Source organism: Enhydra lutris, unplaced genomic scaffold, assembly GCF_002288905.1.
Source record: "Enhydra lutris kenyoni isolate GAN:26980312 unplaced genomic scaffold, ASM228890v2 scaffoldscaffold34, whole genome shotgun sequence".
Classification (NCBI taxonomy): Eukaryota; Metazoa; Chordata; class Mammalia; order Carnivora; family Mustelidae; genus Enhydra; species Enhydra lutris.
Window position 1 is genome coordinate 21,509,315 of NW_019154118.1, and position 27,895 is coordinate 21,537,209.

The 27,895-nt window shown below is 46.2% G+C and overlaps 1 protein-coding gene across 2 annotated transcripts in view; it reads right to left on the minus strand.

The window, feature by feature from the left end:
* Window positions 1-27,895, minus strand: part of LOC111153741 (DIX domain containing 1) — a 56,172-nt gene that overhangs the window by 4,734 nt on the left and 23,543 nt on the right. Inside the window, exons 4-17 of one of the 2 annotated variants that reach the window (XM_022512941.1) lie at window positions 25,366-25,597; window positions 24,652-24,759; window positions 18,955-19,067; window positions 17,330-17,478; window positions 14,028-14,117; window positions 12,867-12,920; window positions 11,255-11,305; window positions 9,114-9,218; window positions 8,648-8,701; window positions 8,088-8,180; window positions 7,937-8,008; window positions 7,063-7,152; window positions 6,561-6,722; window positions 6,023-6,089 (exon numbers count right to left, since the gene is read on the minus strand). In XM_022512941.1, the coding sequence (XP_022368649.1) occupies window positions 6,023-6,089; window positions 6,561-6,722; window positions 7,063-7,152; window positions 7,937-8,008; window positions 8,088-8,180; window positions 8,648-8,701; window positions 9,114-9,218; window positions 11,255-11,305; window positions 12,867-12,920; window positions 14,028-14,117; window positions 17,330-17,478; window positions 18,955-19,067; window positions 24,652-24,759; window positions 25,366-25,597 (1,440 nt within the window). Of the gene's footprint in view, window positions 1-6,022; window positions 6,090-6,560; window positions 6,723-7,062; window positions 7,153-7,936; window positions 8,009-8,087; window positions 8,181-8,647; window positions 8,702-9,113; window positions 9,219-11,254; window positions 11,306-12,866; window positions 12,921-14,027; window positions 14,118-17,329; window positions 17,479-18,954; window positions 19,068-21,908; window positions 22,162-24,651; window positions 24,760-25,365; window positions 25,598-27,895 lie in introns of those variants that run through there. The other variant, XM_022512942.1, reaches the window with a different exon arrangement.

The following is a 27,895-nucleotide window of genomic DNA, read 5'->3' on the forward strand; positions in this document are numbered from 1 at the left end:
CCAGGTGCCCCGGTCCCATGGTTTTTAACTCAAATTCCTTGGTCTGCATCTTCTCTATGCTTTATACAGGTACTTATTAAAAATTTTAATTAAGGAGTACTTATGATAATGCCTTTAATAGGAGAAAAGACTAATTAGAAATTTTTATCATAAGAACCAAGAAACAGGGGCGCCTGGGTGGCTCAGTGGGTTAGGGCCTCTGCCTTCAGCTCAGGTCATGATCCCAGAATCCCAGGATCGAGCCCCGCATCGGGCTCTCTACTCCGCGGAGGGCCTGCTTCCTCCTCTCTGTCTGCCTCCCTGCCTACTTGTGATCTCTCTCTCTGTCAAATGAATAAATAAAATCTTTAAAAAAGAAAAAAAAGAACCAAAAAACAGTAATTACTGTACCTTATAATCTGATTTGTTATATTAAAATCTCCATTGCCATCCTATCTCCGCATATTTTCTTAATTTATTCTAGGTATTTCAGCATCCTTGTCATACGAGTTTACTCTCAAGTAGATATTGATTGACTCGTAACAGTATTTTTCTTGCTTTGTGGATGTCTTCTAACTTCTTACTGAATATTAGACATCATGTATATGATGGTAGAGAGTGACTTACCAAATATGTATGTTTAGAAATAGGACCACTGCTCGTTCCGCCAGGCCACAGAACTAGGGACAGTTAATCTGGACTGCAATTGAGCTGGGATTGGGATTTTTGTTCAGGTTACCTTTGGGGCACCACCATCTTCAAATCCCTGTAGAGTTATGTTTAGGAGCTGGATTGCTGGAGGGTTTTTCTTCAATGTTCCTCCATCTTCAGCTTTAGACTTTCCTTGTGAGCCTGTGCCCGAGTCAATCTCTCTACACTTGTGCATTCCCACAGCAAGCTGGTGTTGCTTCTTACCCAGTGCTTGGACATCCAGCGGCTGGCAACGAGGGGAGCTTCTCTGTGGTCATGACCCAACCTCAGTCTTGAGGGTGGGGCATTAGCAATGGCCCTACTCTTCTTCCCCCAAGGGTAGGCAACCTCTAAGATATGAGCCCAAGACAGTGTCCTACCAGTCTCCCAGGCACAGACAGTTCTTTTTTCCTTTTTCCTTCCCTTGCCAAAATAGGTCTTCACCCTTGCCTGGGACAAGGAGGGAGGAGAAAACTGATTCGCTGCCCTTCCCTACTGGCTTAAAGCTTTTGTTCCTTAAAGAAGAATGCTTCACGCTTTTCCTTTCGTGGCAGCTGCTCGGGCCTCTACCACCAAGATAGGCTCTCCCTAGACTCTGTCCCCACAGCCAGTATTTTTCATAAGCACCCAATGGAGGTCCACAAAGAGCCTGCGAGTGGGTGCAAACTCCCCTTGCTTCTGTGGCCCCAAGGGTTCCTATCCTCTCTGCTTAGCCTTGAGCAATTACAATCCTAGCCGATTTCTTCCCTATTCGTATGGTGGCGCCATCTTCCTCCCGCAAGTACACCAGGGCTTGCATCCAGTCTCTCCTGGAGGCACGTCTTTGTCCTCAGGCTAGTTGGTTGCTCTATGATCTCATCTCTCATGGATTCAAGAAAGTGAAGTGATGATTTCTTTTAGATTACTCAACTTTGTCTTATTGTTAGGGAAGGAGCCTTCTATATCCTAGGCAGAGGTTAGAAATTATTTTTCTTAACTTACTTTTTAAATTTATTTTTATTTTTACTTATTTGGGGGGGCAAAAAGGTGATTTTTATTAAAACATGGGGAGCAGAAAGAGCTACCTAACTTACTTTTTAAAAATAGAGGTAAAATTCACATAACACGGGCGCCTGGGTGGCTCAGTGGGTTAAGCCGCTGCCTTCGGCTCGGGTCATGATCTCAGGGTCCTGGGATCGAGTCCCGCATCGGGCTCTCTGCTCAGCAGGGAGCCTGCTTCCCTCTCTCTCTCTCTCTCTGCCTGCCTCTCTGTCTACTTGTGATCTCTCTCTGTCAAATAAATAAATAAAATCTTTAAAAAAAAAATTCACATAACACAAAACTCACCATTTTAACCATTCAAAGTGTATAATTCGGCATTTAGTACATTGAGTGTTATGTCACTGTAACTACTATCTAGTTGTAGAACATCTTATTATCCCAAAAGGAAACTTCATACTCATTAAGCAGTCCCTCCTTCCTAATCTTGGCATCTGTCTGATGTACTCACTGGTTGTTTCTCTGGATCTGCCTATTCTGGGCATTTCATATAAAAGGATTCATGAATTTATACACTTTTGTGTCTGGCATCGTTCGCTTAGCGTTTTCAAGGTTCATCCACGTTGTAGCATGTATCAGTGCATTGTTTCTTTTTACGGCTGGATAATATTCCATTGTATGCACATGCCAGAATTTGTTTAAACATTCATTGGGTGATGGATTAACATTCGGGTTGTTTCCACCTTCTGGCTGAATAATGCTAGGTACATGTGTGTGCAAGTTTGTTGTTTTTTTTTAAATACCTGTTTTTAATTCTTTGACTATAGACCTAGGAATGGAATTACTGGATCATAGAGTAATTCTGTATTTAAGTTTCTGAGGAACCACTAAACTGTATTCCACAGCATGTGTACCATTTGACATCCCCACCAGCAATGTCTGGGACCTCCCCCTCAACAACATTTATTTTCCATTCCTTTAGAACTAGGGTATCTCACTGTGGTTTTGATGTGCGTTCCCTAATGACTCTTGGTTTTACACATCTTTTCATGTGCGGACTGGCTATTTGTTTATCTTTGGAGAAACGCTTATTCAAGCCCTTTGCCTGTTTATTCCTGGATTTCTTTGTCTTTTGTTGTCAGTCTGTAAGAGTTCTTTGTATATTCTCTATTTTACAGCCTTATCAGATATATGATTTTTCAAGTATTTTCTCCTATGGCCTTTGTCTTTTCACTTTCTTGATAGTGTCCTTTGATGCAAAATTTTTTAATTTTGATGAAATCCCAATTTCCCTATTTTTTCTTCTACTGCTCATGCTGTGCTTTGTTTTTTGTTGCTGACTGAGAATCCAAGGTCATGAATATTTTCCATGTCTTCTTCTAAGAATTTTACAGCCTTAGCTCTTACATTTACCTCAATGATCCATTTTTAATTTTTATACATGGTGTGAGGTAGGGGTCCATCTCTACGTTCTACATCTCTACATGTGGATATACTGTTGTCCAGCACCATTTGTTGAAGAGACTATCTGCTGGTCTAATGACCACAGATGTATAGGTTTTTTCTTAACTCTCAATTCTATTCCGCTAATCTACTGTATTACTTTATTTTTTTAAGATTTTATTTTTATTTATTTGAGAGAGACAGAGAGAGCACCAATGGGGTGGGGGACAGAGGGAGAGGGAAAAGCAGACTCTCCACTGAGCAGGGAGCCCAACACAGGGCTCCATCCCAGGACCCTGGGATAAGACCTGAGCCAGAGGGGCGCCTGGGTGGCTCAGTGGGTTAAGCCGCTGCCTTCGGCTCGGGTCATGATCTCAGGGTCCTGGGATCGAGCCCCGCATCGGGCTCTCTGCTCAGCAGGGAGCCTGCTTCCTCCTCTCTCTCTGCCTGCCTCTCTGCCTGCTTATGATCTCTCTGTCAAATAAATAAATAAAATCTGAAAGAAAAGAAAAAAAAAAAAAAAAAAAAAAAGACCTGAGCCAGAGGCAGACGCTTAACCAACTGAGCCACCCAGGGGCCACTCTACTGTATTACTTCTTAAGTCCAAAATAATTATTATTGCTTTCCCTTAAGAGTAAAAGGCAAGAAAAGAAGTGGATTCAGAGAAAAGATTACTCTTTCAGGAGATCTGGGTGTGATGAAATGGAGAAAGACAGGGCATAAGCGGGAGGGGAATAATTGGAAGGTATTTTGAGACTATAAACATTCGCCTTGCACCTCTCAACTGCCACACACTATGCCATGTTATTTGCACATAATATTTCACTTAATACTCATAATCCTTCAAAATTATCTCCATTTCATGAACAAGGAAAGTAAAATTCATATATATTAACTCCCTTGCCCATGATCACACACTCTACTGAGAGCCAAAACTACACCCCCAGATCTGTTTGATTCCATACTCTGTATTTTTCCCACTCTATTTTGTGTCCAGTTTTGGACAAAAGGTTTGAAGTGCCATTCTGCCTATAGGGAGATATCTAGTTGTCATTCAAAAATACAGCCCTGGGGCACCTGGATGGCTCAGTGGGTTAAAGCCTCCGCCTTCAGCTCAGATCATCATCCCAGGGTCCTGGGATTGAGCCCTGCATCTGGCTCCCTGCTCAGTGGGGAGCCTGCTTCCCCTCTCTCTCTCTGCCTGCCTCTCTGCCAACTTGTGATCTCTGTCAAATAAATAAATAAAATCTTTAAAAAAAAAAAAAAAAGAAGAACAGTCAGTGATTTTTAGAAGTCAATAGAAGACAAGGTTTGAAAAGTAACCACTTTGATTAAGGCCAAGAAGGTCAACAGTGATCCAACAAAAAGAACACTAAGTAAGTGGATTTGCTGAGTAAAAGCTGACTGGTGGCTTGAGTAGTAAATGGGAAGAAAGGAGGGAAAAAGATCCCATGTAGACTATTTTTTCAAGGTTTTATGTGGGGGAATAAGAAAAAAAGTCAGTAGGTAGGAGGCTAACGAGTTACACAAGCTTTTGTATTTTCAGGAGAGAGATCTTGTAACTGTGAATACATAAATTAGATTAACTCCCTACATATAAGCAGCTATGAATACTTGCAGTATTTAGGATAAGTACAGCAAATACATAAAAGGATTTTTCCAGGAAGGAAGGAATTTATTAGATTTTTAAAGAAGAATTTCCAAATATTTAGAATTATCTGCATTGGCAACTTATATTAACCTAAAAAAGTCCTGAAGGGGATGACAAAATAAAAAGCCTCTTAAGAAAATAGAAATGAGGGACATCTGGGTGGCTCAGTTGGTTGAACTGAGCCTTTGGCTCAGGTCATGATCCCAGGGTCCTGGGATCAAGTCTAGCATCGGGCTCCTTGCTCAGCAGGGAGCCTGCCTCTCCCTCTCCCTCCTCCGGCCGCTCCCCCTGCTTGAGCACACACACTCTTTCTCTCTCTCTCTGACAAATAAATAAATGAATAAATAAAATCTTAAAAAAAAAACAGAAATGAGGGGTGCCTGGGTGGCTCAGTGGGTTAAGCCTCTGCCTTCATCTCAGGTCATGATCTCAGGGTCCTGGGATCGAGCCCCGCATCGGGCTCTCTGCTCAGCAGGGAGCCTGCTTCCCTCTCTCTCTCTGCCTGCCTCTCTGTCTACTTGTGATCTCTGTCTGTCAAATAAATAAATAAAATCTTTAAAAAAAAAAAACAAACCAAAAACTGTATATGTAACAAACAGTTAGCTTTTTACTATTTGGTTTTTGTAGATTATTATGTACTTTTAGATTAGGCCTGGGTAAACCATAAAAGACAAAATGTAGATATTATTAAAGAAAAAGGTAACATACACGATAAAAGAGAAATTACCAGGCAGGGTAGGTTTCCAGCATGTTTGAAGGAACAGGGAAAGGAATGTAAGGAGAGGGCATAGAGCAGATTAAATTACTTCTTCAGCGTGGCCACTAGATGGCGCAAGTCTTTTGAAAGACCCAAGCCCCCAGTTTTAAGGAAAACCTCCAAAGAAATTAAATTTTTGCCTTCAGGAAGAACTGGAAATTTTCTGTACTATTTGGGACTGTAGGGTGGTTTGTGTATGTTTTTGTTGTTTTATATTCTGCCGTGTTTGGTGTAAATATTTTGATATTGTATATTTTCCAAAGATATTTTGGAAATATCTTTGGAATATCCTGAGTCAGGAGCATCCTGCACGTGCTAAACGTTACTTGGGGTAATGGTGCTGATGACGGCCGGTAAGTGTCTTCACATCCTAGAAGTAACTCGATTCAAGTATTCCTACAGAAATATGTAAGAGTGAAGTACCACAGGAAAAATTCTACTCTCAAAATGTCAGTAGCAAGAAAAGTACTAAATTTCTGATCTAATAAGCTAGGAGCCCTTATTGAGCAGTAATGAGTACTTACTTGAATTAGGGGGCCAGGACTCCCGGTATTCACTACCTGCTTGAGTTCTGGGTGACTTGCCCCGAACCTGAGGAGTCACACAAAAATACCAAAAGTTATCATCAGCAGGAGAATTTATCCAAGAAATTTAAATCATAAAAATGTACCTGAAATACATACTTTTCTACCCCATCTTTCGCACTATATAAAATTGGACAATATATTCTAATAAGAACGATGTACATTTATAAAAGGCTCTCTAGTCTCCAATGTAGTTTCCCATATATTTCCGCATCCAATGCCAACCTCATTCAGGGGAGAAGAAGGGCAAGAAGCAGTAGAGAGAGACTCCTGTGGGCTCAAGAACCACACTTCCTTAAACCCTTATGCAATTTCTAGGAGCAAGAGTTATCACGAACGCCTTTCCTGATGCAGAGTCGGCTCCACTTAGAGGAAAACCTTTGACATGTCTGTTGGCAAAGCTGTCAACTCAACTAAACTTGATAGAACGAAGTTCTTTGGTGCTGGCCCAAGAGAACCGGCCCAGAAAGAGGATTACCTTTCTGTCCGGCTTCTTCTGGGTCTCCATGGCGTGCAAGCGCTCCATCAGGCTGGAGAGGCCCTGCTCCAGGCTGTCAATGGTGTGATGCTGAGGGTCGTGGCCGCTGAAGCTGCCGCGCAGGCTGCGGAGCGCGTCGCGAACGAGCTGCAGGTCGCTGGTCTGGGGGCAGAAGGGAGGTGCCGCTGAGCTGGCGCGGCCGCAGGACTAACCACATCCCCATCGCTGAGCTCAACACCGTACAGCAGAGGCTCCCAGGCCGGATCTTTTGTTTTCGAGGGAGGAGGTATGAATGCTAAGAAATTTTCCTTCACAGAAGTGGACCTATTGTTTGTCCATTAATTATTCACGGCGGACAGCAAGAGTCTCGCATCCTCTGCGCTCATCAGATGCAGGAATTAGGGAACTGGGGTACAAAAGGCCCGGGGGTGCTGGCGATGGTTAGGCCACTGTTCCGGTTTTAGCTGGAAGTGGGGTCTGCATGCAAATCCCAAGAACCTACCCCTTTGTGAGTGATGGAAGCAGCTCCTTTTCCTGCCACTGGAAGGAGAAAACCATTGCTCTGAGAGTTGTGACTGTTGTAGCTGGTCACCTACAGCAGCAAGAAGTGACGCTTGTTGTAAGGGAGAATTCCAAACCGAGGTGTCCTCATCTTTCTTACTCACACTTACCACTTCCTGACACAGTATACCATTGTCTGTCTGTTCGTGTCGCTCTCAATTAGAATTTAACCCTCATGAGTGCAAAGACCTTTTTCTCCTTTCATTCCCTGCTGTAACCCCGGTACTTGATACCCGGTTGGCACTGCTGAATGAGGAATGAGCAAAACGGAAGCCTTGGCTGGGGAACCCCCCACCTTGCCCCAGCCTTCTCATAGGCAGGCCTGAGAAGGCTGCTTCAGCACCTCCTGACTTCACTTCAGTAAGTAAAAGAGTAAGAACAAAGACTAATATTTTGGAGCCTGACTTTGTGCCAAGTGGACTGTCTATTTTCCAGATGAGTCATTTCTTTTTTTTTTTTTCCGATGAGTCTTTCTTTTTTTTTTTTTTTCAATAGGTCTTATTTCTAAAGCTCAGAAGTGAAGCAACTTAAGGTCACACAATGGCAACAAGTATGAAAAGCTGGAATTTGAAACTAGATTTTCTTTGCCTGGAAGCTGCGTTCTTATTTTTAAATTTTTTAAGTTTTATTTATTTAAGTATTCTTGATACCCAATGTGGGGCTCGAACTCAAGACCCTAAGATCAAGATATATTGCCTGCATATTGCTGTGACTGAGCCAGCCAGAAGCCCCTGGACCCTGCACTCTAAACCCCCTCACCAAATAGCCTCTTTGACCCTACAGATGTGGGAGGGGGGCCCGAAGGGGCAGGTTACCTCATCTGCCTCTCTTTTCATACAGTGAGCCAAAAGGACGTCTTTCTGTTCCAGCTCCCGCTCTAGGTCCACCTGCAAGGAAGAGACGACATCAGAAAAAGCTGTCTTCAGGCTGGAGGGACAGGAAGTCAGTGGGGGCCTCTACTCCCACCTGCTGGTAACTGGCCTCAGAGAGCTTCCGGAGGGCTTCTTCCAGCTTGGCCTGGTGCTGCTGGAGGAGGCGCTCCTTCTGCCCCAGCTCCTTCTGCAACAGAGACAGAGCTTTCAGGTGGATGCAAAGCCAAGCGCGCTGAACAGCTTACCGCTGGCCAGGTCAGTTCCACCTGAGCAAAGGAGAGGCTCAAGGGGAAGAGTCCTTTCCTCAAGCCACATAGGAAGACATTCCATTCCATAGTGATCTGACACAGTACAGAGGGTTCTTGGAACAGTAAGGCGGAAGGGAACTAGCATTTGTGGGAGGACCGCCACATGGCACGCACGCAGGTTAGACATAAAGGTTGAGACGGAAGTTTGCAGACAACCAGCTCTGTACTCCTTCTCGTAGACATGCTATCTGTTCTTCAGGGTTACGGAATCAAAGGCACCCAGAAGATGTCCTTGCAGAAAGCAGCAATGAGAACAGAGTATTCAGAGCTCTTTGAACAACAGCAACAACAGACTATCCATAAAAGGTCAAATGGGAATCATTTCCAAACTGATACACATTCTTACTTTATACTCTCCCAAGAGCCTGTTCCGCTCCTCTAGCTTCCTCTGCAGGTCCACCTGCAAGAAGGAAAAGAAAGAATTAACCAGCGTCTGCCACGCCCGGTAGGAAGCCAACCACGCCTTAACCAGAGCTGATGCTGGCTGCGAGGGCACAGAGCACAGAGAGCACACGGCTATGGTGAAAACACACAGCTCCTCTCCTTTTCTTTAGTAAGATAATCAAATGGTAGCACCACGGTTTTGTCTCTGTCTCAGCGTGCTCAGAATTGAAGGGCTCGAGGCCAGGGAGGTGTGGGCTTTCAGCCGAGGGCAGAGATGACTCTAACAGGAAGTAAGACTAATTGCAGACACGGAGGACGGGCGTCTCAGAAATAAGCTAAGAGGTCAGGATGGCAGATCGAACAGGACTTCATGTATCCTATTTTGCTCCTGGGGCTCCGTGAGGTCAGAGTTCATTCATGCAGCTCACATTCTGGTTGTGCAGCTCATCTTTGTCCATATTCGCCCTCAGCAGTTCTTGTTTGAGCTGAAGAACAGAGGTGTCCTGTTGGGTCAACCTCTGCTGCAAGGCGTCCTGGGGAACAAGAGCTCACTCATTACTGTGGTCCCAATCAATCAATCAGCCAGTCATCACTTACTGCGTGTCCAGCATTAGTTTGGGCAAACTAGGAGATGGAAAGAATATGAGGTCTTGCTGTAAGGAGATGAGCAGGGATTCTTCTGTCCCTCTCCCGGATGCTAGCACCTAAAGAGAAGTCCGATCCACTGTCCTACCTAGCTGACTGAAACCCGCTTTCTCCTCCACCTATTACTCACCCCTACCCTCCACTGCCTTCCTGCCAGCATGATGCCAGAGAGAGAGTCGGTGGCCTTTGGGATCCAACAGACCAAGATTCAAATTACCAGTCTATTGCTTGCCTTCATGACGGCGACCATGGACAACGCTCTCTTTTTCCTCTCACCCTGGCTTTCTCATCTGTATCTAGGCTATATAAATACTGAGTCTAGATAAGCTCTTTTTCCTTCTCCTTCTCTGCCAAATCCCCATCTCCTAGAGGGCTGGGCCCTACTTCTGCCTGCCACCCCGGTCAGAGAGAATCCCTGGAATCCCTCTCAGCCTGCTCCCATTGCCTTCCAATGCCTAGTCTAGACCAGGACTGGGATTGTATTTCCATGCTCAGAACTCCTCTTGGACTTATGGTTTCTCTTCCCAGTATCCTATGATCTTACCAGCTTCAGGGTGCTGTCTCTCAGCTTAGACACTCTTGGTTCCTACCATGCCTAAGAACTGTGGGATGTACACACTTAAAAAGATCGGCTAGAACACACTTTTCCAACCATGGTGACCTCACATGGAACTCGGGACTGGAGCTGCACTGCAGTGTGTTTGCCTTGATTTTCCTCTCTTTACAGAATGCAAAGAAAAATGGGGTGGGCTCTGGAGAAGGTGAGGGTCCGTTCATAAGTATGCTGTCAGCCATGGCAGTACGCGCCAAAGGTTGTCCAAGATGCGCTTGGCATCAGCAGTTCAGAGAACATTTCCCAAAGTGTTAGTAAGTGTTGCATGGGAGAAAAGGCACTTCTGTGGTTAATAATTCCAAACTTTTTATGGCAGACTTTCTCAGGTCCTCTAGTATGGGACTCTTCCAGCCTACAGGGCCTTTCTCAAACTCATCTGAGCATGGAACGCTTTGTTTTCTGACATATCTCAAAGGATCAAGGCTATGAAATATACTCTGACTCTGACAAACGCTGAGGAGCTGTGCTCCAGTCTGCCCGTGAACAGGAGTGCAGGGAAGAGGGGAAGACAGCAGCTTAAGAACATCCTTTCACGTTTCTAGGTGTTTATGCAACAGATGCATTCCCACGGGGGAAAAGCAACATATATTCAAAACTGCTAGCTAGATCACTGTATTAGCAAAAGACTGGAGATAACCTAAAAGACCATCAACAGGAACTGATTACATGATCATATACATATATACTGGCATACTATGCAGCCATAAAAAGATCTAGGAAGGTTTTTATGTACTGAAATAGAATGATCTCTAAGATATGCTACTAAGTGAAAAAAGAGCAACATGTGAAGCTGTATGTATAATACACTATTATTGGGGGAAAAATCATATACACACATATTTATTGATAACTCTAAGTTACCGCCAGGAAAGAGAACTAAGTGACTGAGTGGGGGGAGGGGACAGGGCTGGAAGACAGACTTTTCAGGGATGATCTTTTCACACCATCTTCACTTCAAGCCATTAAATACTATTACCTACTCAAACACTAAGTAAATTACAATGTTTAAGAGGACATTCTTCTTTAGAACTGAAGAAAACTATAAAAACTGTGAGGGTGGCACAGAGGGAAGGGACAGCGTAACAAGTCGTAACCGTCAGAAATTAGCCTCAGCAAAACACTGGTGTTTTTCCCAACATGTCTCACTTCTCATCCACAAAGTGATACTTCCTAGTATCACTCCACCTGCCCAAGGCTCCTGCAAATGTGTACAAGACTCCAGACCCAATTATCCTCCTCCCACCCACGCTCTGTAGTAGACAGGTTTACCGGGTAGAATTTATTTAAAGGGTTAAATGTCTTCCTTTTTACCTTTATCCCCTGTAAGTTTCTGGCTTCTTGTTTACATTTCAGCAGCTCCTTCTGCAAACCAAATATAGTTAGATCAGATGGCGGCATCTGGGTTGCATCAGAAGCATTACCTCATTCTGTCAGTAGGAACACAAAACTCAGATAGCCATTCCATGAACAACTAACCCTCTCCTGAGGCAGAAAGCAGATCCGGTCCAGTAAACAGTAAAGGCGGCCTCACAGAGACAAGAACGAGACCCATCCCATCCTTCCCTGTGCTACCCAGGCCCAAATGCGGGTAGAGAAAAGCGTCTTGTCAAGAAAGATACCACATATTCCCACAGACTCTCATTCCTACAGTTAGCCCTCTTCACTAACAGGAAAACCTAATCATGATAATCTAGGTCTCCCTTACTGAAACACACAATCATATCTTCACGTGCCTATCCCCAGTGTCATGTGTTCCACAAAGGGATAGAGTCCTTCGGATTCTCCAAGTGGGCATTATTCTTTATAAACCAAACAAAGACACATTTAGCCCAATAATGAAATACTAATTATCCATCCCTTACAACAGATTAAAGACACGTATATAATTGTCACTAGGGAAGATTTTAGGAGAGGAACACCCATACTGAAGACCCTGCTCTCTTCTTTCCTATGGCATCACATTAAGAGTTTGGAATTAACATATCTAAAATAGGAAATTCCTAACATGGGCTCCACAGATGGACTCGAAAGTAATTCTATTAAAAATTCAAGTCAGTGAGTGCATGAGCACATACTCGTGCATATCCTGGAGAGTGCTAATGGCTTTAGTCATATAGCTATGACTCCAAAAAAGTTAAAACCCATTGAACTAGAAGCATTCTGGGAAGAAGTCTTTATAAAGGACCATACTAGACTATGATTAATACTACTGTATCATGTATTTGAAAGTTGATAAGATAATAAATGTTGAAAGTTCTCATTAAAAGAAAAAAATGTGTAACTCTGTGTGGTGGTGGATGTTAACTACATTTATAATGGTGATCATTTCATAATATATACACATATCAAATCAATGTTATACACCTGAAATTAATATAGTATAAATTATTTAAAAATTATCTTAAAAAGACCATACTGAGGGCACCTGGGTGGCTCGTCAGTTAAGCATCTGCCTTTGGCTCAGGTCATGATTTCAGGGTCCTGGGCTCCAGCCCCTAGTCAGGTTCTCTGCTCAGTAGAGAGTCTGCTTTTCGCTCTCCCTCTGACCCACTCCCCACCTCGTGCTCTCATTCACATTCCCTCTCTCTCAAGTAAATGAACTAAAAACTTAAAAAAAAAAAAAGAAAATGACCATATTGATATTAGACCCATTTTTAATTAAAAAAGAAAAATTATGAAACATTTAAAACACAAAGAGAGGTGGAACCAATGACATAGATACCTATTACCACCAAGACTCAAAAGACATTACGTTTTTGCCATATTCAGGACATGTCTCTCTCTTTCAATCAAAGATATAAAACAGACACAGCCAAGGTGCTAAGTCTGCATCCCGTCCCTCATACCCGTCACTGTTCTGACGCTGGTGTGTGATATTCCCATAATTTTTTTCAAAGGGAAAAAGGCACGTGTTCTGACATACCTTTAGGTCCTGATTCTCCTCCATACTCTGATCCAGACGACTCTGGATTATAATCTAAATATAAGGCACAAAGAAATGTCTATGCAGCTATGCCGTGAGATTCAGAGGTCATTCATTCAGCAAGTATTTACTGGGTACCTTTTCCAATGTTAGCCTCCTACCTGAATACAGAGAACAGGAAACAGCCCCTCCCCTTTGGGGGAAGCACAAGCGCGGGGAGGGGAAAGGAAAGGACTGTGGATGAAATTCAGACAAGTGCCTGTGTACTAGGTACAGGGGCTCAGAGGAAAAGCAAAGGGATGATAAAATGACTCTTGCCTTGGAGGTAAATTTTATTGTTGCTGTTTTATAGAAAATGAATTAGAGGAGGACAGGAGAGTAATCAGGAAAACCAGCTGGAAGGCTGCTAGCATACTGGATGGAGGACTGAATTAAGGTCGTGGTTTTGCGAAAGGAGAGAAGTGGATGAAAATAATTTAAAGGGGAATGGACAGAGCTGGGTGACCTACCGGACACAGAGGGAAGGGCCAGAGGGATGCAAGGATGATGTTCAGTTTTGGGTATCTGGTGGGGGTGGGTAGCAATCAGAAACAGAGTGCAAAGGGACAAGTAGTTTTGGTGGTGGAGAGAGAAAAGCCGTTTAATTTAGGACTCAAGGTAGTGAGATGCTTATGGGACCCGGAAGTGGAGATGATGGGCGGTGGTTACATGCCGCACATGCCAGTCTACAGCCCCGCAGGGAGAGCCGAGCTAGAAATCAGTATCTGAGAAACAGGGTGGGAAGTGCATGACGCCAGGGAGGCAGATAACACCGCCCAGGTGAACAGATCTGACAGCAGGGGCCCCCAGGGGAACTCTGAGGAGGTTCAAAGGGAACTTGAATGTGAGCTCTGTGAGGGTGGGGTCGTAGGTCTGCTTTGTCCTCACCATATCTCCAGTACCAGGAAGCTGTGCCAGGCATAGCTGGCGCTCAGTAAATTTGTTGATGAGGAGAGGGAGGGAGAATGGAAGAAATAGTCAAAAATACATGAGGAAAACAGGAGAGGTGGGGTCAGGGAAGAGAACATTTCAAGAAGGTGAGGACAACAGAGTCAAAAGCTAAAAGCAAATCAAACACATAAACCGGTTTATCTGGAGTCCAGTCACAGACAAGGAACTCACCAGTTGTTCCTCAGGATTGACTCCTGGTTCAAGGAGGGCCAGGGGCCTCTCCTGTTCATCTTCGGGTAAGGATCCATTGAGCAGTAAGGCCTGAAAAATCACAGAAACAGAAAGAAACCTGACTCCCATCAGATGATGGAGTCCAGAGTTGACCTTGCTAAGCTTATCCTAAACTGAAATCACAACTGAGCTTCCCGTGGAAATCTCCTTGGTAATTTTTGGTCCTTTGATACCTCCAATTTTTCATTTTGGGTCTCTCGGGAGTTCCTTTTATCGGGTCCACACTTAGGACCCTTTCATCTTCCGGGATGTGCCTGAATCCTTCACTCCAAGGCTCCGTGGCCCCAGCTGCTCAAACTGAATTCTACTACCTAGAAAGTGAACTAAAAGCAGTAAGAATTGCCTTTCCTTAGAGAAGTTTACTACAATGAATTATTTAAAACACATTTAGGGGCGCCTGGCTGGCTCAGTCTGTAGAGCGTGCGACTCTGGATCTCAGGGTTGTGTGTTAGAGCCCCAGGATAGGTGTAGAGATTACTGAGAAAGAAAAAAATCTTAAAAAAAAAAAAATACATTTAGAGCACTGACTTGCGTTTGCTGGATTTCTGTTTGTTTTAATAACTCTGAATTTTTACTCCCTAGGGCAACCTGTATAGAACAAGAAGGAAAACCTATTGACAGAGAGATGTCCTCCTCATTTCGCTCCCCACACCAGGCTTTGCTTTAACAGAGTGTGTGGGGGGTGGGGGAGGCACACTTACCCTGAAGCTAAGGAAGCACAGACCCTAGGGCCCTTCACAGGCACTGACCATCCCAAAGCCCCGCTCTAATATTGTACAGCTGAACAACACGGGTTTGCACTGCACAGGTCCACTGATATAAATTTTTTTTTTTTTTTTACAAAATACATTACAGTTCTGAAAGCATATTTTCTCCTCCTTATGATTTTAACATTTGCTATTCTCTAGTTTACTTTAGGAGCACGGTATGTAATACCGGCAACAGTCAAAACAGGGGTTAATCAACTCTTTATGTTTTCAGTAAACCTACGGTCAACAGTAGGCTGTTAGTAGTTAAGTTCTGGGGAAAACTCATATACAGATTTTCAACTGTGCAGGCGGTTGGTGCCCCTAGTCACCTCCCCCACAAGTTGTCCAAAGATCAACTGTACTCATAATCTGTGACCTTATTCCTCAAGAAGACCCCCAAAACTGTATTCTTTATCACTCACAAAACCTGAACTGCTCATGCAGGTAGGATTACGAGACCTATCAGCTCAGTGGAAGATTTAAGAGTGCGTCCCCTTTTTATATTTCAATTCTGTCCCAATTCAATTAAGAGTTACAGAGGTTATGGGGCGCCTGGGTGGCTCAGTGGGTTAAAGCCTCTGCCTTCAGCTCAGGTCATGATCCCAGAGTCCTGGGATCGAGCTGGGCACCGGGCTTTCTGCTCAGCAGGGAGCCTGCTTCCTCCTCTCTCTCTGCCTGCCTCTCTGCCTACTTGTGATCTCTATCTATGAAATAAATAAATAAAATCTTAAAAAAAAAAAGAGTTACAGAGGTTAAATCCCATTTCAGTAAATGTAACACTAATTACATCACAAATGCTGGTATACAAAAACTGTTAAAATCAGCCACTGGTTGGTCTATCAAGCACTAACTAATTATAAAATATTAGTAAATCAAATGAATTTGGCTATCCCCTGGAGCGTGGCAAGAGGTATAAGACAAGTATGACACCACAGGGAGCTAAGGGAGAGCAACATCATAGACACATTAACTCTGTTAGTGGCAAAGTATTCAATGGGCTCTAACTGAGGTACGCTAATAAGTCATCAATCCTGGTCGTGGCTTAGCACGCAACTCCCTCACCACTGAAAGAGTTAAGGAGCCCAGTGGATGCTGTGAGCCCCATTGTATTCTATAATGGAACTGAATTCTCATTGTGATCATGTGGCTGTGAATTAAAGCAACTCTGTTTGCAGGGAATATTAGGGTGCTGACTTTCTGCCTGTCAAATCTCTTCTCTTTCTGTCTAATCTGCCATCGGATTTCTCCCAAACTGAAAAATGCAAACTAAACCGAAAGCCAAACGGATGGATATCTGTATTCATTTACTGCGAACCATCCTGGGAAAGAGCTGGTTGGGTGTAATCCCAAAGTTAGCACACATTAATTAAACCAGTCCTCGGTGGAGTGGCAGATAAGAGATCTCAAAGGCAGACATTTAAAAAATAACAAAGCCAATGGGGAAAAATCAACAACTCTCCTTGGGAATGTTTAGGCAGTAAACATTCCTCCAACCCTTCTCAGCTCCAGCAGCATACATTATGCAAACTGTTTCTCCCCAGCACCAATCTCCTTCTTTCTTTCAGCACCCTTTGTGTCCCCACCCTGCTGCTGGCTGGCTGGGAGCACGCCCTCCACCACCTACCCGCTGCCAGAGCCACTCACATAATGTGGGCTTTGTTTACGTATCCATAAATATCTGACAATTCAGAAGCAGGGCCGTTCCCAGCACGAACAGAAAGGAATATTCCTAGGCAATTTCAGGGTCATCAGCACAGGACAAGGGAGCCTCCCAGTTCATATTCCTTTGCCCAAAAACAGGGACAGATGCACAAAGACAGAGGATTGGCGGGGGGGGGGGGGGGGGGGACGGGGGGGGGGAAAAGAAAGGGGGGGGGGGGGGGGGGGGGGGGGGGGGTCACTCAGGGTAGGAACTAAGTCAAGTGGGTCAGTGGGCCTCAGGGGGAGAATTGCCGAGCTGGCACGAAGGTATAGAAAAGACTGAAGGGCTTTGTTGCTCGAGGAAAACCTGTTACCTGATCATTATGGCTTGGCAACCTCTTGCAAACGCATTAGGAGGGAGCTAAATCCCTCAGCTAGACTCGGATGGAGAACTGCCGCATTATTGGCCCTTGTGCTCTTCCTGCGAGAGAATTTCTAGGAACAAATTCTAGACTGTTCCCACTGCCAATCTCTGGCGAAGACCCACGACTGCAGGTCCGTAGCTGTGGACAGGTGAGACCCGCCTATAAGCAAAGAGCCAGAAGAAGGGTTGGGTAATGGCTCCCAGGCTTGCAGAAATCCCAACAGCTGTGCAGTCAGCGAGAGTCCGCAAGGTCCATTTGGGAGCACCCATACAGAAAGAATTTTCTGCTCTTCGAGTACTACTCTGTCTAAACTCCCCATTCAACTCTGACGTCATACGAAACTGAAAAATGATTTTCGACTGATCCTCGTGACTTAAAAATAAGCATCAGTCGGTGACTGAGAATAAACCACACGGCAGAGAGCTACCTGTAATCCTGATATCATTTTCTTTGCTTCCTCCATTTCTTTTTCCAAATGTTCTTGTTGTTCCAACAGCTGTTCCTCCCATGAGGTCTCCAGGTAAGTTCTGGGGCTGCCCGGGCGCCAGTCTCGGGAGAACGGAGAGTCTGTCTCCTCTGCAAAATGAAAGGAGGGAGTACAGTTCATGCTGAAGAAGAGTTTCCAGCAGAAAGCGTTCACAGTCCCCCGCGTTCACGGGTTCAGGTCACCTGCCTTCCGAGCCTGTCCACAAGACGCAAACGGGACTCTCCACCAGGTGGGGCTGCGAGATAGAAGGAACTGGGCTATGAACTCGGCTCCCTCGGCTGGGGAAACAGATCCCCCGCAGAACCTTTAAGAAGTAATAAGATTCCCTCCTGGGGAGTCTTGGTATGGGACACACAGACCCTACTCTTAATTCTCTGGAACTGGCATCCCTGAAGCTGGATTCTGCCAGGTACAAAGACAGGAGCTGCCAGTCGCAGTGAAAACCAAATTCTCGTTGGTTGCTGTGGAGCTTCAGAGGGGAGCCTCCAAGTTCATATTCCTTTGCCCGAAGCCCCCTTCACCTAGGACGCTGTGTGAGTCACACAGGAACCAAACTAATGAGAGCACACGTGCACAAAGTATTCAATCTCGCTCCGTGGGTTCATTTTATTTTCCTACGTTTACGGTCTCTTTGCTCTTATTTCCTTGCCTGTCTATTTTATCCCATCTAATTGTGTGCTCGGCTATTAAAAATGCATTCCGGAATTCAGAAGAGTATAAACTCTCCGAGTAAGTGTCTTCATTCATAAGCGTGAATGTAATAAGGATAATTCCTCTGGGTTGCTGTGAAGATTGAATGAGCTGAGCCATGAGCAGGGCTCTGCGGTGCCTGACCCAGAGCTCTCACTCAGTAAATGCTCTCCCCTCCCCAAGGCCCCAGGGGTGTCTGATCAGTCACAGGACTGACTCTTCGGTGCTAATTCCAGGGCTAGAGGCAAGAATTTAAGTCCGGTTTTTCTTCTGAGGATTTCAGTTTCACTACAACCCTTACAGATGAATAAAACTCTATTGAAATCACATGCTTTGCTTCTTGTATGCTTCCCTCTATGTTTACGTGAGAAAAAGGAGAGCCTGAAACAGAGGAAGTCTAAACAAAGGGGAACCTTTGTGGTCCCTTCTGTGGCTGTCACACCAGCGTCTAATGTAGTCCCGGTCTTTATACTCTCACAGATGCCTCAGCTCATACTGTATATTCCTGGTTCAAATGTAAGTCAAGGACTTACTGAAATTATTTCTGTAACAGAGGGATAATAAAAACTGTTTACTTGAATAAGGCTTTGGATCGCCCCAAAGTCATATCCTAATTCACAGGCAGCCGGCAGAGGAATGGCCCATCTACATTGTTGTAAGATTTTTGACGGTTACGACATCCAAAGTGCTATTCTGCAAGAGGATAACCACGTTCATTGGCTCAAAGTCATCAGAGCCCCTAGAGCTGACCCAGCACGCACAGACTATGGAGAGGGAGAAGGCCAGGGAGTTTACAGGTAGATAATCAGGACCCCCAAACACTTCAAGACAAGGGCTGGTCCTTGAGCCAACCCAGGCACGCTGACAGATAGTACCTGTTCTGTTCTCTATTCCTTCAGCGGGAATCATCACAAAATCTGCCTTCTCCTCCGACTGAGTTATAATGGATTCGCTCTTTGCACTGTGGATAGGACTGGGTGAAGTCAGGCTGTGATGGAAGGAAAAGGAAGAGAAACAATTATTATGAACAATTTTTTTTTAAAGATTTATTTATTTGGGAGAGGGAGCACAGTGGGGAGGGACAGAAAGTCTGAAGCAAACTCTGTGCTTGGTGTGGACCTTGACGCAGGGTTCGATCTCATGACCCTGAGATCACGATCTGAGCCAAAACCAAGAGTTGGATGCTTAACTGACTGGGCCATCCAGGTGCCCCTGAGGAGTTGTTTAGAAGCCTACTGTCATAATTTATCCCAGAGACATGTTCTGATTATCTTACTCCTACTGTCTAACATAGTCCCCAGCCACAGTAGGAACAAACGTTTGTTGAATGAGCGCAGGATGAACTTACTGAATGAATGAAATGAATGCTAAGTGAATGACCCAGTCTTAGGAAGTCTTTTCCACAGCAAGGCTGCCTTGAAGCCTAATTCACAAAGCACAGATTTACCAGGATGGGTAATCTAGCATCTTAAAGAATGTCAAGTTTTATTTTGTTTGCTCTTTTTTTTTTTTTTTTAAACTTACCACCACCACCTGCTCTACCACCATTCCTGGGCCCAGATTCAAATACTGATATAGTGTGTGTCTTAGTAGCTTTGGGAGCTGGAAGGAAAATCTACTCACAGAAACAAGCATCACCAGCAGAGTAACATGGCAGATCAGCTCTAGGCTGATCTCAAAAGAGGGGACAATGCTGAGGGTAATTCACGGTGAGAAACTGCTGGGACTGTGGACAGTTGCCAGGCTGGGCAAAAAGGCAGTGACACATCAACAAGGACAGGAAGTGACAAGAAAAGGGGGAATCAGAAGGAAAAGGGGAAAAGACCTGATAGGGAAAGGGAAAGGTTTACTTGATTGGACCATCAAAGAATTATTCAGATCCTGCTAATTATCATCAGAAATCTCTTTGCAAATTATCTTTGCAAATTATCATCAGAAATCTCTCAACAATTCTTAAGTTCTGCTACAACTATTAGCCTCGGAGGGAACGGCTGAGATTTTCAGGGAAGATGAATTTCAAAGCTGCAAAACAACAGCAACTCCACAAGACAAGATGGGAATGTGAGGCTGACATTTCCATCCGACAGGGAAAAGGAATCTGAAGGGCCTTTCTTCTTCGCACCGCACCTTGAGAACATCAGCTCTGAAACAATCTCAGGGGCTGTGGGGTCTCCAGGCCTGGCCCCCTCTCAGGAATTCTTTCCAAATCCATCACCCAGACAACAGTGAAAGTGTCTAAGACTCACTGACCCACTTAATTCGCCCCTGAAGTCACCCAGGCTAATCCTCACAGCCTCGATCAGGAGTTAATGTTTTGTCTTCCTAGAAACCAGGAAAAACAAGAGCTGAGCACAAGGGGTTATATTCGGAGATTTCAAAAACCTCGAAAGCAGTTTGAGGACTAGTGTCTCTTCCTCTTCGTTGTCCCAAGTTTACGGGCTTTGGTGGGAATGACCTCAACCACTAATACATTCTCATCCTTATTAGAACCTTAGAAAACAATTTACAGTTTTTTGCTTCAAATTAAGGAAAGTCACTTAACCCTATCTATAGATCCATAACCTGAGTAGACAAGGGGCAGAAAGGTGGCGAGAAGCGGTATTTAGAAAAGATAATTGCTGATCCACCTTTCACCACTTAGGCCATCTGATTTCCAGGCCAACAAGAACTAACTGTGGGGAGGGCATTAGTGTAAGGGCATTCTGTCCTCATAAGAACAGATTTATAAGTATTCAGGCCTCTGCATTCCCTTCCTACAGAAATGGGGACCCACTTGCAGAAAGAGGCCCGTATTAGCTGCTCCTCTTTGAGAAATGATAAAATGACACTTCCTTAGCTGACAAGGTGCTATGGTTGACACGTTCCCATTTGGCTGGACCACAGTGGGTATGTGTGAGACGCAGGGGGGTGGGGGTGGGAAGAGGAGTGTGAACCCAGGATGCTGGAAAACTGCTTGCCCGAAAGCAGAGACGCATGCTCAGCTCCACCTCCCCCCTCTTAAGTGAGTTGTCTCCCATATAAGGGCAGAAGGAGGCGGATGTCTGCATACCCAACCCCACCGGGGGAGTGGCAGCACAGCCAAAGGAAAACAACATTTCTTTCTTGAATTTGAGGCTGCCAGCGAGTGAGGCCACAGAGAGGTAAGACCATGAAACTAGGTGGCCAAGTCAAAAGAGGAGGACCCGTGGAAGAAAAACCCTGAGACTCAGGTCAGAGCAGCAATCTTGCTACATCCCCAAGAAGAACCTCCGGGAGGAGGACGGGGCATTCAGTCAACTGCTTCAGGTCACAGAAAAGTATTTTAATGCTAATTAGTTAGGTGGCTTGGGCTCTTCCCAATGAGCTCAGAACCCCGATTTTGTAAACAAGTAATGCCCCACCTGCCATCATAATACCCTCAAATCAGGGAACTGACTACAAATAAGATTTGACTGATTGATTTCTTAATTCCCACAGGTCTGACATCTCTCCAATCTTAGGGTCAGACAAACGATCCCGCAGCAAAGTCCAAATCAGAGTAAAATCAATTTTTAGAAAATGGGTAATGGGTGGTAAGAAAGCGTCCTTTTTACTCCTGAAGTGCCCTCCCACAGCAGAGACAGGACAAGGTGAAGGGCCGCTCCTCCCGCCCCTATGCTGGCTCCAGTTTCCTAAACCCAGTGTATTCTGTACTGATAATCCCAGACCAGCAGCCTGTCCTTCGCAGTACAGCGCCCCCACCCATCCCGGTCCGTCTCTGGCCAAGAGCATCCTCCAGTCCTGGCCCTGCGCCCGCCCATGCCCCCCGCCTTACCCCCACGCCTCCAAAGCCAAAGTGGCTTCTGCTCACCATTTCACTTGCGTCCCTCCCATGGTCCCCCTCCTGGCTGCGGCTTCAGAGAGCCCGTTTCCCCGGGTGAAGCGGGAGGCTGGGAGTCACGGCGCTCCCGAATTCGGGCATGTCTCCCCGCGCTGGGGCCCGCAGAACCACTCCACGGGCAGGCCGGCTACCAGAGCCGCTGGCCCCGACCGCGGGAGAGAGTCGGAAGGGCAGAGAGGCGGGCGTCTCCGCCCCGGGGTCGGGGATGCTCCCGGGACTGAGGCGCGCGGTCCCGGCCGCTCAGACGCTGCAGCAGCCCGGCCTGGGCGGAAGCCGCCTCCCCTCGTAGGCTGCGGGTCCCTGGCGGCGGCATCGCGGCGTCCGCGGCCGCGCGGCTCCGGGCGTGCCCCCGGGCGCGGGCATCTCACCCCATCGCCCGCGCGGGGCAGCGCTGCCCGCGGCTCCCGCTGCGCGGTCGGGTCCCGGCGGCGAGCGTGCGGGCGCCCCCGGCTCCAAGCCGCCTCCTGCCCCTCCCGCGCCTCCCGCCCCTCCCCTCGCCGCCCCCGCTTCCAGGCTGTCAGCGCCGCGGGCAGCGCGGGGCTCGGACCCGGCACGGGCGGGGCGGGCTGGGAGGCCGAGCGGGAGCCCTGCGCTCGGGCAGGGGCGGAGCCGCGGACGCCGAGCCCCGGGGAGGGGTGGGCACCCCGGGGCTGGAAACGCCCTTTCCGCACCGACCCCTCCCTTCGCGACCGCGGAGGTCGGGGCGGGTGTCACCCGGCTCCTCGCCGGAGCGGGGGCCTGGCCGGGTGGAGACTCAGCGTCGCGCCCGCAAACCCTCCAAACGCCGTTCTCCTCCAACCTTCCCCCAGGCGTTGCATGTGTTCTCGTTTCCCAACTAAGGATCATTTTGCGTGGACACAGTAGGAGGCCGGCCCGAGGTCTACGGAGCAACAGGCGGCCAGGAGCGGGGGGCCACCTTTCCCATCTTATGAGCCGCTCCCCGTTCACAGTCACATCGCGAGGTCTCCCGGCCTTCATGGGTCACTGAGCCATGAGGTGACCTCCCCTGAGGAAGGGGTGGGCGGGCAGAATGTTCCAGAGCCTCCTGGGTCCCGGGAGCTTACTGAGGAAAACCCAACTGACCCAGCATCCCAAAGATGTAAGTGAGACGTCAGCTTAGAAGAAAATGACAAAAAAGCAGGAAGGAGCGACAGACCGGGAAATGAGATTCATTACCTGACCCCTCTCCCAGAAAAACGGTCACTGCCCACTGCAGCCCGATTTCCAGGGGGTCCCTAATTGGCACTGTGTCACAGCCCCTACCCCAGTCTGAGTTCTCCTGCCAGAAAGGAAGGAAGCAGGTGTTCTCAGGAAGACATCCAGACTTCTCTCCTCTAGCACTCGCTCTCTCTAGCGCTCTCTCTCTCTCTCTCTCTCTCTGTCTGGCTCTCTCTCACTTTAACTCTGGCAGGCACAAAAAAGTGAAAGGCCTGTAGCCATGCAGGAAGCAACAGATCTCATTATAAATGAAATGTCCTTTGACTCTGTACCCAGTGATAGCCTAAGCGGTAAGCAAGGAAGAAATGGTTCAGATTCTCATTACTAGCACACCTACTGCCCAATGGGTACAGGGTTTCCTTCTGGGGTGATGAAAATGTCTTTGAACTGGACAGAAGTGATGATCACACAACATTATGAAGATACTAAATGCCACTGAATGGCACACTTTAAAATGATTAGTGGCTAATTTTATGTTATGTGAATTTTATAAATAAAGCAATTTACTAAATGTAAAAATTAAAGTTGAGTAAGTATTAATATACTGATACAGTTATCAGTATATTAAAATGCTGGGAAGAATTCCATATGACTGCAACAAATTAAATGGTCTATCAATCTAAGATGAAATTTTATGTGGAAAAGAAACAGTAAGAAAGAAAATAAATGCACTTAAAATACATATAAGACAAAGAACAATTAGACTTAACTAGAACAGACTACACTGGGCTGGGTAGGAGAGAAAAGGTCATAAGAGCATAAATTTAAAAAGATTCAGCAATGAAATGAAGTTAGTAAATAAGTTGACATGATCTGGGATGTATTTTTAGGAGCACGATTTACATGAGCCAGGAAAGTCATCTTTTTCTGCCACTACACTTGGCATTGATCAGGCTTTATTAGAGCAGTGTGTCCTGTTTTGGTCTTTGCACTTGGCTCTAAGTGCTACAGATGGCCGTTCTGCTAGAGTCACAAACATCTTAGCCCACACCAATGCATACTAATCTGCCACAATTCCGGCCCTATAAATGAAAGCTGAAAACATCCTAATGTCCTCAGACAACTCTGCTCAGTTTTTCCTCCTGTTATACGCTTGCTAGAACCTTCTCAGGCCACACTTAGCGTTCAGCTCAGGCACAGAGGCAGTACGTGGAACCAGCTGTCAGAAACGCTGGCCACTGAGACCAAACCAGGGGCTGGGCCCTCCGGGCTGCCAGTCATGCCCCCCTGTGGACAAAGCTGAGCACTGGCACTCAACTCTGCACAACTCTTCCCTGTGTGGGAAACTTCCCCACTCGCCGCCCTCCCTACCTTCCAGCCAGCACAAAACTGCAAAGCAACCCCTTTAAAGACAACCCCTTTAAAGTCAAAACAAACTGACGGGAAGAGAAAAGAGCGAGGAGCCTTCCTGCCTGTTGTGTTGCTACTTGAAGCTGAAAACTCTGAGATGTGCCCCCCCCGCCCCCAGGACCATCGTGCTAAGGAGCACGGTTACCTGGAGCAGCCAGACTCGGGCGGGGACCTCTGCTGCCCTTCATACTGCTGCACCAGGGCCCGCACGCTCCAGTACGGATTCTCGATCTCCTCGTCCATGCTGCTGTTCCTAAAGTTGGAGGGGACCAGCAAAGAAGAGGGTGTCAGTCCTTCAGGTCCACTCAGCGAGAACTGAGAGATGGCCACTCTCAGAGCGCGAAGGGGAGAAAGAGGAGGAAGGCCAAGCCCCTGCCTTAAAGACACCGGACACCCAGGAGGGAATCAGACCTAAACACACTATTTGCACCAGGCTCTGCAACACCCGTCCTGCCCTCTCCCAGCAGACATACAACCCCCAAAATGTTTCCTGCCATGGGTCTTCGGGACAAGCTGGCTTGAGTATACATTCTAGAGAGACACTCCCCCAGATGACTTGGAACACTGCTCCCACATATCTCCCCATGAAGAAAACACACTGTGCCAAAGGTATATATTTAACATCCTGGGCACCAGGACAAAAAATTACAAATATGATTCTTTTACTTTCTTCTAACTGCAAAGTAAACATCTCTTTTGATAGGGCTTTTCTGTCTTGGAACGTCCTCTCTGACCCCACACTCCACGCTCTTTTCTGCAATGTGGGGCTGTTTAGTTGACACGTCCATCTGTCGGACGATATCATTTGCCACAAATATCAGAGAGGAACAAGATCCCGTCCCCAGATTTTGACCCTTACCTCTGTCTGTATCGAAAGACATCCCGTCCTGACCGTGACATGTCATGACACACGTCAGCCAGAGCAGCCGCTGCTCCCTGGGCCACAGCAGTGGCACAGTGTGGCTGATGACTCTGCAGAGGGACTCTGGGGTCCCTTCCTTGGCTCACCGTCCTGTTGGAGCCAGGTTTGAAATGAGCTGCCAAGGCAAGGACCAGCCTCATGATAGACTTCAGGTTTCCTTCCACAATATCTGAGGGACAGAACAGACCCAGAGGTCCTAAGAGGGAGGCAGAGGCTTCATTCATTTAATACGTATTTGCTAGTGACACAAGTCTCTTTGTCCTCACAGAGCCACGTTCAACAGGAAGACAGAACGTTTAAAAGCAATCATAATGAAGTACGGTAATGTGTTATGGTAGAAGAACAGGATACTCTGGGAGCACAAAGTAAAGGCATCTTGTCCAGGGAAGGACTCCTAGAGGAAGTGAATTTTAAACTGAGACTTGATTGACAAATAGTGGGTTCATCAGGTGAAGGAGGAGAAGGAGAAGTGTATTCCAAGAAGAGGGAACAGCAAGTGTAAAGGTCTAGAGGTGAGAGAGAGCACGACCCACAAGAGCTATGCTGTCCAATATGGGGGCCACTGGCCACATGAGGCTACCGAGCGCTTAGAGGGTAGATTCTGAATTGGAAATGTGCTCCAAGGGTAGTACCTCACACAACAAAAGTCAGACTGAAACATATCTCATTAGACTTAGCACAAAAAATAGAAGGCACACTATCTCTTTCATAGCTGTTACATTGATTACATGTTGCACTGATAATATTTTGGATATACTGGGTTAAATAAAATGTTTTCTTAAAATTCATTTCTCCCATTTCCTTTTTATTTTAAATGTAGCTATTGGGATCTTTTCAGTTTCGTGTAGGAGACTTGTGTTATATTTCTGCAGCACAGCACTGTGGCAGAGGAAACTGAAAACAGCACAGCGGGGTGAGGGGCTCGGAGTGCAGGGGTGCAGGTGAAGGGTGAGGCCGCAGGGGGAGAAATCAGAGGCCGGGTCAGAAAGGGCATGGTAAGCCCCAGGATGGACTTTGAATTTTCCCCTAAGAACCCGCACGTGCAGAGCAATAGCATGAGCTTATGTATTCTCAGAATTGTCAGAAACATCATTTTGGCTGCAGTGTGGAGAGCGGTGGGGAGGGAGATAAAACTCGAGGCAATGAGACTAATTAGGAAGCTGCTGTACTTCTCCAGGTAAACGACAATTATGTCCTCAATGGCAGTATTCCCTCAAAATAGCTAACTTTAATGGGCCGGATCCCCAAGCCCACCCTTCAGGGGGACCAGAACAGAGATATTACGGCACTCTAAATTTTGCCCTAGAAAGAAAACGCACGCAAAAAAACAATGTGATTGGGGCGCCTGGGTGGCTCAGTGGGTTAAAGTCTCTGCCTTCGGCTCAGGTCATGCATGATCCCGGGGTTCTGGGATCAAGCCCCACATCGGGCTCTCTGCTCAGCGGGAAGCCTGCTTCCTCCTCTCTCTCTCTGCCTGCCCTTCTGCCTACTTGTGATCTCTGTCTGTCAAATAAATAAATAAAATCTTTAAATAAATTTTAAAAAAACAATGTGATAGATCTGGTGAAAGTTAAAGTAAGGAAATGGGTAAAACTCCTATTTTTTTAGATTCATAGCACTGCAAATATGCAAAGCTTGGAAAATGATTGATTGATACCTCCTACAGGGCGCTCTCAATGGTTAAGTGTCTGCCCCACCTGAATGATCCCAACACAGAAAACACCAATAATCCAACATGGAAGGAAGGCTCCCTACAGCCCTCATTCTCATCAGAGCCACAGGCAATCAGACCCAGAAACTGAAGCTGAAACAGACCCAGACCTACAAGCAATTCTAGAGAAACAGTGGGAGGGCTAGGGAGCCTGGGCTCTCTGACCACCGAAACGATTGCTTCCTTGCAGCTGGGCTCAATATGGACTGAGGAAGTGTCCTCTTTGGGTTCTGCAGCTATAAGACAGGCTATGTACAGAGGTCCCAGAGCCCCTTTTCATCTTGCCTGAAATATTCTGCAATATCCCCAAAATTAAAAGCTATAAACTATTTTTCTTCTGGAAAACTGGATGGGAAAATCTATAGCTATTATGATTTGAAATAATTCTTGAGCATAAAACCCAAGGAACTTGAAAAACATAATCTGTCTTCATTTTTGATTACTTAAATGAGACACTGTAAAGTTAATATCCCAATCTTGTCATTGCTACTGTATTTTCTTCACACATACACTCAAGCAGACCTTTATTCAATTAAAATGAATAGAGAATGTCTATCTCCATCCAGGTTTTCAAAGCACTCAGATTTTGATGATCCCCTTGTCCCAAGAGGGTAACTCTTTATGGATAAATGATATGATGCCATGGGCCTAATGCTATTCCAGTCTACTCAGAAGCCTTGGCTATACAATGGATGGTTCTTCTGAACCTCATAATCACTGGGTAAAGCTGAATGTACTCATCCCCCAAAGATGTGA